The sequence below is a fragment of the Anabrus simplex genome, chromosome 9, assembly GCF_040414725.1.
Source record: "Anabrus simplex isolate iqAnaSimp1 chromosome 9, ASM4041472v1, whole genome shotgun sequence".
NCBI classification, from domain to species: Eukaryota; Metazoa; Arthropoda; class Insecta; order Orthoptera; family Tettigoniidae; genus Anabrus; species Anabrus simplex.
The window spans coordinates 144,747,503-144,758,026 of NC_090273.1; the positions used below are offsets into that span (position 1 = coordinate 144,747,503).

Consider the following 10,524-nt stretch of genomic DNA (forward strand, 5'->3'; position numbering starts at 1 on the left):
GTATTCTCAACCAAGGAAAGGATGTTGGCACCTGAGAAGATGAAGAAATACTGGAAGCATAGAAAAGAAAAATTTTCTTTGTATAATTGACTGGAGTGGTACTATGTTGACCATAAAATAAATAAATAAAAAACAAACAGCAATAAGTAGTAGGAAGCAAATCACATTCTCATTAGTGAGTGTAACAAGCAAACATTATTCAAACAGTGTTAACCTCCACTACTCATTGCAGTCTTACACCTGGTGTGGCAAGAAGACTGACCGGGCTAGTGATAAGAAGGGCTATGGGTACATACTCATGGCAAAGCGAAGGCAAAGCTCACTAGCGGCCATTTCTGACAACACTGTTTTAGCTCTCCTCCTCTTTCTACAGCTTAGTTCGTTAGTCTCTACGGCTGTGGTGGCAAAGATGTTTTAGATTCTTAACTGTTATAACAATGCTGAATTACTACTTTGCTTAATTATGAAATTACACAAAATTTGCTCACCAAAATGACAGAATATCTTCAACATCATTTCCCTCATGTACTTGTGCTAAGAACTCTGCCAGGAAGACATCTAGCCAAGATGATTTCTGTAAAAGAAAACAATTTTAGGTCAAAAATGATTCATTTGATAGAAGCATATATGTGGGGAAAGCAATATTTTTTTTTCTATTTGCTTTACGTCGCATTGACACAGATACGTCTTATGGTGACGATGCGGCAGGAAAGGCCTAGGAGTGGGAAGGAAGCGGCCATGGCCTTAATTAAGGTACAGCCCCAGCATTTGCCTGATGTGAAAATGGGAAACCACAGAAAACCATCTTCAGGGCTGCCGACAGTGGGGTTCGAACCCATTATCTCCCAGATGCAAGGTCACAGCTGCGCAACCCTAACCGCATGGCCAACTCACCCTGTTAAAGCAGTATTAACACTGTAATTCTGAACTCAGTTATTTTCACTATTAAATTAATTAATAATTGTATTGAACAGGAGGATATACTGGAATAAATCTTATATAATAGTTAGCTGACAATAAGGACAGTTAAGGAAGTTTATAATAGGTGAGAAGTTAAAAAAAAAAAAGTAATGTCATTAAAGAAATTACACCTTCTAGACATCAGCTGTCAAGAGGTTTTTCCCATGAAAGAAAGTTGTTTAATTTATTAAACACCACAGCCTTGATTAAGGTACAGCCCCAGCATTTACCTGGTGTGAAATTGGGGAAACCACAGTATACCATCTTCAGGGCTGCCAACAGCAGGGTTCAAACCCAGCATGTCCCGAATGCAAGCTGACAGCTACATGACCCATATCGTGCAACCACTTGCTCAGTTATAAATAAAATCATTGTGTGTGTGTATATATATATATATATATATATGTATATAGCCTATATATAAACTATCGAAGAAGATGACCAGTTCTCTGAAAACCATAAACGTACTTACTGGGACGTAAAACCAGTTTCATTGACCAGAAAATGACTGACTGAAGTTGACTGAGGTCATAAAAGCAGAATAATAATAATAATATTTCTTTTACGTCCCACTAACTTCTTTGACGGTTTTCGGAGACGCCGAGGTGCCATAATTTAGTCCCGCAGGAGTTCTTTTACGTGCCAGTAAATCTACCGACACGAGGCTGACGTATTTGAACCACCGGACTGAGCCAGGATAAAAGCAGAAGAAGAATATATAAACATCCTCTCTCCAACTGCATTTTTTATATTAACCCAATGCTTTATTTTTTATTGGATAGGACAAATAATGACCTATGTCAGATTCAGTTTAATTTTTGTCTGTTTGTCGGTCAGAGTATCATGAGAAAAATGGATATTTTTATTTTAATGAAACTTAGTATTTAAGTTTAGGATAATGGCAGGTGGGATCCTAGCAAGCAATTATTAAAATATATTCATCAGGAAGGGGCATAAAACTCTATGAACCTCTTTTATGGTTGGTTTTACACACAAACTGCTCATGACAAAATTTATTTAGGTTAGAACATAATTTATAAACTATGTTGTTCTATACCAATTTCTGAAACAGTGAAAAATAATGGAAATTATCAGTGGTGGTTGAGTGAAAGTTCAAGTCCAATAACTAACTCTGTGGCATGTTACTATGGAGATTATCCAGGTAACTTTTTTAAGGCCTTGCACATCTGTCTGTACTTTTTTGATATTTCTGAAGATGGTTTTTATGCCAGACGGAAGAGTTCAAATCAAGAGCAGCAATAATGCAAAGGAGATGAAACTGAAAAGGGCAACAGAGGACCATGAAGCAAGAGCGTCACAACTCGCTGACAGTAGGAAGAATGTATCCCTATGTGCCTCCGGGAATAACATTAGGGGTTGACAAAAGTAAAAGCATGCAGTTGCAAAGCGACTTGACCCATAATAATCATAAAATGATAAAGCTATACATATGTTCAAAGAAAGAACATTTAAATGAAGAATCATTCATCTTCACTTGAAGAATCATTCATCTTCACTTAAGTTTAATGAATATATTTATTTAGTCATGTAGAATGGAATTACTTTAGACTGCAAGGTCATGAGTAAGTGAGAAGGAAACTTGAGAAGAAACAGAATACTATTCAAAACAAATTACGGCCTGGTTTCATCAACACACGTTAAATATATACTAACAAGTAGTTAGTTAATACTGAGTTAAAAAATGTAACATCTTGTTAGGTTTCTTGCATTTCATCAAACTTTTCCTGTGAAATGTTAACTAATCGACTGTTAACTCTCCCAACATTGAGAACTGGTGCGAATCAAGGAGGCAGTGGTTCGAACATGCTGTTTTACAACATGCTCCGATGCCCTTTTGTTTGAGTACAGCTGTTAAACATGGCGCGTGAAGTGAAACGGAGTCATAGTTCTAATTTTTCGTCCTTCAAAAACGAGTTGTTAATTGAACTAGTTAGTAAATGGGATGATTTTCCATCCTTTCACTCCTATTTCCCCTTTGTACTGGTATAATGGTAAGTAATCTGGAGGAAGTTCATCTCTAGTTAGCACTGTGATGTTGTGCAACACAGCTGTCGCTACAATAATGGTTAAGGTTAACTGGCAAGTAATCAATAGCACTAACTGCATCAGAAATGAACTTGATAAAATTTGGTCCAAAATACAATTTTAAACAAAAGTTTGAGAAACCCATCCTGAAACAACTCGTAACCCAAAACTGACATAGCAATTCAGAAAATATGTTAATAGATAAAAAAAAAACCGTCTGACATTTAGTTGCAAATGCAATTGAAATAATAAAAAATAAACAGATTAAAGGAATTAAAAGAATGCAGTATCAACTAAAATACAGTACTGGTATCTAAATTCAAATCAAAATTTTTAAAAATATCATAACAAAAGCAGATAAAGGTAATGGTCACATATATAAAAGGCAATGTCCTGAACGACTGTCAATCAACGCCCAGGCCAAACTACTGCACATAAAGAAATGAAATTTTGGGTACACATTTCCTTTACAGTGTAGGTGTTCACTAAGGAAGGGTTTCAAAAAATTCCATCCCTGGGGGGATGAAACTGTGGTAAAAGCCTGAAAACCAAAATATTCATTCCACCAAAACTGTTCACCGGATAAAGTTGAAATTTCACTCAATAATTTCTCCTCTATATTATTGTTATTATTATTATTGTTACTATTATTGTTATTATTTAATCAGTTTACCATCCAGGGTTGGTTTTCCCCCCCTCAGACTCTGCGAGGGATCCCACCTCTACCACTCAAGGGCAGTGTCCTGGGGCATGGAACAATTGGTGGGGATACAACTGGGGAATAGGACCAGTGCCTCACCCAGGTGGCTTCACCTGCTATGCTGCACAGGGGTCTTGTGGGGGATGGAAGGAATAGGCAAGGAGTGGGAAGGAAGCGGCTGTGGCCTTAAGTCAGGTAGCATCCCGGCATCTGCCTGGAAAAGAAGTGAGAAACCACAGAAAACCACATCGAGGATGGCTTCTCCTTTATGCACTAGATGTTAAAAAGGACAAGTTTAGAAACAATACAGCTCTTAAGGATTAAATGGGGCTTAATACTCGAGAAATGAAAATATTAATTTCTCCAAAACCGATTGACATATAAGGTTGAAGTTTCTCATGATGGATCCTCCTATATGTTTTAGAGTTTAAATAAGACGTGGTCTTAAAACAATACATCCTTAGGGGATTCTGACACGAGGTGGGGCCTGATGACAAAAATATTCATTTGTCTGAAACTATTTGACATACTGTACAAGGCTGACATTTCACACGATGGTTGATCCTATATACGTTTAGATTTGAAATAATAAGTGGTCTAGAAACAATACACCCTAAGGGGTTTTGATGTAGGGGGAGGGATGAGACCTGATAATAAAAATATTAATTTCTCTCAAACAGTTTGACTTCTTTCACATGATTTGTGCCCCTTATATGTTAGATTTTAAATAAGAAGTGGTCTTAAAATAATACACACACAAAGGGGTATTGACTGGTGTGGTGGGGCCCACTGACCAAAATATTTATTTCTCGTATAATATGTAGGTATAACAGAGAGTTTTTCCTCTTGCTCAGTCACAGCCTTCCTGTTTCTCAATATTCTCAAAGTGGTTATGGCAAATTTTATTGGTATGTCTTGGAAACATGTGGTTTCTTAAAACCTGCATGTAATTTTTTTATTTATTTTTATTGCATTCTGGAATGCTCAAAGGCACCAAATAACAGCTACTAAAACTGAAACAACTTCAGCGAGCTCCAAACACCAAGCCTTTGGCCTCCCATCCATTAATAGGCAAGTTGTACCGTATATCTGTCCGACTCGTTGGCTGAATGGTCAGCGTACTGGCCTTTGGTTCAGAGGTCCCGGTTTAGATTCCTGGCCAAGTCGGAGATTTTAACCTCCAATAGTTAATTCCAATGGCTCGGGGACTGGGCGTTTGTGCTGTCCCGAACATCCCTGCAGCTCACACAGCACACACAACACTATCCTCTACCACAGTAACACACAGTTACCTACACATGGCAGATGCCGCCTACCTCATTGGAGGGTCTGCCTTACAAGGGCCTGCACCTGGCTAGAATTAGCCCCAAGAAATTATTAATTATTATACAGTATATCTCACTTAGGTGAGGAATACATGAGCATGCTCTTCAGTGACATAATATACTTTTTCATACACTTCTCAATCAGATTTATAGAGGGATAGAGATGAAAGACTAAGTGGTGGTGACAAGTGTTAAGAAGTAACTCCCCCTTTGCGCAAAATTCTCGCACGTGACCAAGTGTCTCAGCTGCTACACAACCAGGTTGTCAACAAATAGTTGTTTATCAGCTTCTCCCAGGCATAGATCGTATTGCTGATATATGACTTGAGATGGCTTTTGATAGTATCTACTCGAAACACAGTGATATTGGCCAGATAGTTAGCGATGCACACACAGTATCATAATAATGAAATAAAGACACTTGATTCCAATATATTCTGATTGTTTCTGGCCCGCTACACCACCATTCACCACTTATTGGCTTGATTGAGCTGAACATAATCCCTTTTCCTTAAGAATCTGTTACTACCCAGCATGGCTCCCATAGCACCAAACTGCGGAGAGAGCTACTCAAACAATCAGCTCTGATCTATTTTTTTGCAACTGGTTTTACGTCGCACTGACACAGATAGGTCTTATGGCAACGATGGGATAGGAAAGGGCTAGGAGTGGGAAGGAAGCGGCCATGGCCGTAATTAAGGTACAGCCTCAGCATTTGCCTGGTGTGAAAATGGGAAACCACGGAAAACCATATTCAGGGCTGTCGACAGTGGGGTTCGAACCCACTATCTCCCGAATACTGGATAATGGCAGCACTTAAGCGACTGCAGCTATCGAGTTCAGTGATCTAAAAAATGTACCGGAACTATTTACTTTCACATTATGTTGTTTGCTCTCTCTCTCTCTCTCTCTCTCTTTTTTTTTTTTTTACAAGTTGCTTTACGTCGCCACAGATAGGTCTTATGGCGATGATGGGATAGGAAAGGGCTAGGAGTGAGAAGGAAGCAGCCGTGGCCTTAATTAACGTATAGCTGCAGCATTTGCCTGGTGTGAAAATAAGAAACCATGGAAAACAGTCGTCAGGGCTGCTGACCGTAGGGGTTCGAACCCACCGATCGCCAAATGCAAGCTCACAGCTATCATTCCTTGTTTATGTTACGAGTGGTTACTAAACATCGTTGTAGTATTATAATCATTGCGATTTTGCATTGACGTATTGAAAAATGGGTCGTTTGAAATCTTTTGGAAAGAGGAAGTATACGGGAACTTATTAATAAATTCCCTTATTAACAGTGGAGGGCATATATGTCGACCTGTACCAGTCTTCTTAGCAGTACCTCGTCTCTCCTACGGGAGTTTAGAAAACTGATGTGTAGATGCAGGGGAAAATTTGGAGGTGTAGCTTCACTTGCACTAAGTATTATGACAGGTATACCCAACAGCTCCACCCATAGCCATACTCCACCCAAAAAATCACTACCTTTTAGTTCAATTTACTTTATCAACTTGGCACAAAATACTTCAAGGCACCCAATACAGCAATGCCATGCCAAACTGAGCACCGCATTTTGTAAAACTTGAAATTGGTATTATAAATTTTCTTATTTGGGACAAATATTTAAGGTTCACTATGGGAATCAACATCTATATCATCTGGTGGCCAGGCAGGCATAAATTCTTGGTAATGAGACAAAGTCTCCCATACAGCATTGGCACTGCCAGTGGCTCCAAGTAGCCTACGCAGTGGCCTCCATGGTATGCACTAGCCATACGTCTTGGTAGGTGTGCTATTTACCAACTGATGAGCCCAACTTAACACACTCGGGCGAAATGTTGGCAACCATGAATGAGTTAGCTGGAAAATTTATGATGTCCTATAATGGACCATTTATATTGGTGATGAACATGGCTCGCTGTGCAGTTGTGATGTCAAGACTCCTCGGTTTTGACAAATTTGCTGTCTGTACAGATAGAACGGATTTCTTCTTCAAATAGACAAGTCCCATACTTTCTTTTTCAAGCAGTAACATATTTAAAATATTTGTCAACTCAAAAGGCATCGTAACTGGACTACCACTTGGCATAGTGGTAATTTTTGCACATTTTTTTTAAAGTGGCAAGTCTGTAAAGTCTGTACTGTATTGTAAATTATTGCAACTGAAAATATTTAACAGCCTACACATCAAGTCACTGGCTGCCACTATCAACAAAGTAATACAATGACCACATGTTTTGCTGGGATAGTCCCAGTTCTCACATAATTGTAGCAAATGCTTATTATGGTAAGTACTGAAAACAATATCCAACACAAATGACTGTAGAAAACACGTGTGATACTTAATTGTCCCAATTTTTAATGGAGAACTAAAATGCATAATATATTTCCCCAATTATTTAATTTTATCATTACCAGCAGCACAGAACTGAAGAGCGTTAGAAGAATATTAATTTTCACCGGTCAATAGGGTATCACAAGAGTATTTCACCCAATGCTAGAGCAATGAGGTGGAAATTAATTTGCTACCGGTCCCCACAGCCACAGCATTACTTTCCAATACAAAATACAATTTCCAGAATACCCCTAGCAATATAATTTGTTTACCCCCTCTCCCTCATCTTAAAAGACTCACTCAATAGGCATACCGGTAAGTAAACGTGAACAGAGTTTATGTTTAGAAGTGTTTCCAAATACGTGGGCCTAAACTGTAACAGTACTAGTCAGTAAGTAAAAACACTCAAATTCTATAGGCTATTATTGCGATTTGCTTTACGTCGCACCAGCACAGATATGTCTTATGGCGATGATGGGACAGGAAGTGGCTAGGAGTGGGAAGGAAGCAGCTGTGGCCCTAATTAAGGTACAGCCCCAGCATTTGCCTGGGTGAAAATGGGAAATGTCGGAAAACCATTTTCAGGGCTGCTGACAGTGGGGTTCGAACCCACTATCTCCCGAATACTGGCCACACTTAAGCGACTGCAGCTATTGATCTCGGTTATTCAAATTCTAAAATCTCCGTAACACTGAAAACAATATTCATGAGCCTGCAAAATTATTGCCATTTATTTTGTGTTGTAAGTCAGTAGTGATTCAGTAATTCACAATATTCTATGCACCACAGTAAACATACGAAGGCTGTTATATTTTTCATTCGCATCCGGGAGATAGTAGGTTCGAATCCCACTATCGGCAGCCCTGAAGATGGTTTTCCGTGGTTTCCCATTTTCACACCAGGCAAATGCTGGGGCTGTACCTTAATTAAGGCCACGGCCGCTTCCTTCCAACTCCTAGGCCTTTCCTATCCCATCGTCGCCATAAGACCTATCTGTGTCGGTGCGACGTAAAGCCCCTAGCAAAAAAAAAAAAAATAAAAATTTTTCATTCATTGCTACAACCATCTGTGGACCACGTTTATACAATCCACTTGTGTTTCTATCACGCAGACTAATGCCTTTCCCTTTACACTCTCACCAAAGATCCTTAAATCTTTGGCTTCTCCTTTCTCGCTCTTCCACCAAAATGTTATATGGTTTGGTCAGAGGCTTTTTGGATGCATCCCTCTTTCTCACAACCTTCTATCCTAAATGTTGTTCAGTCCTGTATCTCTTTCTCCTTGAAACCCTCTTATACTACGTCCTTGTGCACCTGTGTAAGCCTTTCGGGCTGTCTTCTTTTTTCTTTTTTCTTTTTTTTTTTTTTTTCCTTGCAGAAAGAGTATTCTGAATTTTTGGTGTGACATAGATTTTTCTACCCAATAAATCTGCATGGGATTTAAATGGCTGCATTACAATTTAGGCCTATTATTAGTATATCTAGTATATCTAGTATATCCAGGTAAACAAATGTTTGGTTAAGTACTTCACTGAAGTTTAATCAAAGTTTTTTTTTTTTTTTTTAACCAGAAAAATATGTTCAGCCTAAATGAGGACATATACAGGAATATAGAAGATACAAATGGCACAGTACTGGACGTACACAGAGGAAACTGGATGAAACTAATGAAAAGGCAGCATTGGATTGGAAACCTCAAGGTTACAGCACAAGAAATAAGGTCGTCCTAAGTAGACCAGGAAGAGGTCAATCAACGAAGGCATGGTACTGGAAAAGATCTGGCGTGGAGTGAAGAGGTAACTGTACCTTGGAGAAGAGTTTCATAGCAGCCCTAAGCTCCCGAGTGACAAGAATTGTGTAGAATGCACTCATAAGACTTAAGAAAATTTCTCTATCACTCTTCAAAAGTAGGCTACACACTGTAACCACAATTTTTCTTATCATGGTCCAAAGAAACAAGTGAAAATAAATATATTTGGAACTGTTAAACATTAGTTACATGTTATGATGATGAAGGTTCTACTAATTGCAACCTATGATGCAGTAACACTTCTAATCTGTGCTCAGTTTACAAGCTTTCTCTTAGTAGGTAGAAATCAGTGGTGAAAGTTTTGATGGACTGTTATTAATCAAGAATACCCCCATGGAACTACACTGGTATCTGTAATACTACAGTACAGAAAATACACTCAACTTGACCTAAGCACTTATCTATTAAAACAAATTACCATCATACAAATTACCTCGTATGAAGAATGCTCGGCTTGAATGAAAAATTCCCATAGTTGTTGAATTTTGCTTGGAGCAGTCATATTAACTGTTCCAGTTCAGTTTCCTTCCAGTTTAACTTCACATTTCCACTGGGTTATCTGAAAGTGATGAAATAATCACTGACGAGAAATACAACAGAGAGCAAACAGAGGAAATGAAAACTAATCCCACAAAATGTTCCCGTGTCTAATAATTAATTATAAACACCAAACCATGCGAATCAATCACCAACCCACAACAAGGTTACGTAACACTGTTTTCATTCCTAGGCGGCATCCCACCTGTAATATGCAAATTATGAATTCCTGACAGTACACGTAAACATGACGTGAAACTCTTCGTATCTTGAAGAAATCTATCTCATAATGCAACCTACCAAATATCCAAAGTATTACGACAATGACCGCGAACATTAACGACAGACTGACTCCAGATTTTAAGAAAGTTTATGTAAGTTGTAGACTGTTTCTTTAACATGCGATCGTAATTCTCGGTCACACTGTCATTGCTGTCAGTTTTAGAATGTGCTGCTATCTAGCCGACCATCGCTGAATTTCTTCCACATTTCCACATCATTTTTCGTATGGTCTCATAGATACTCCGTGACAAAATGAGGACGATTGTTTAAAAATGTATTTTGAAATATAGACCACAGAATAGGATATTGAATATTGTATCCTCTAAACAATCCAGTATATGAGGAGGATCTGCTGTACCGCCACCGCGTGACTATGGTAAGATCATCCGGTTGGTATTTTGTTGTCATTCATTCGTGCTCAGTAGGCCTAATGAAAGTATTCATGTATATTATTTATTTTGTAATGGTACTCATAAAACGATACCTACATAAAACATAACCACAAAAATTAATTCACGGAATGTATTTCAGGATG

General features: G+C 38.5%; 1 protein-coding gene across 1 annotated transcript in view; it reads right to left on the bottom strand.

Annotated features, from left to right (window-relative positions):
* mv (lysosomal-trafficking regulator mauve) overlaps nt 1-10,000 on the bottom strand; it is a 546,555-nt gene extending 536,555 nt beyond the window's left edge. Inside the window, exons 1-2 of the mRNA XM_068229176.1 lie at nt 9,604-10,000; nt 489-574 (exon numbers count right to left, since the gene is read on the bottom strand). Coding sequence (XP_068085277.1) covers nt 489-574; nt 9,604-9,672 — 155 coding nt within the window. The 5' untranslated portion in view covers nt 9,673-10,000. The remainder of the gene's footprint in view (nt 1-488; nt 575-9,603) is intronic.
* Nucleotides 10,001-10,524: the final 524 nt, after the last annotated feature.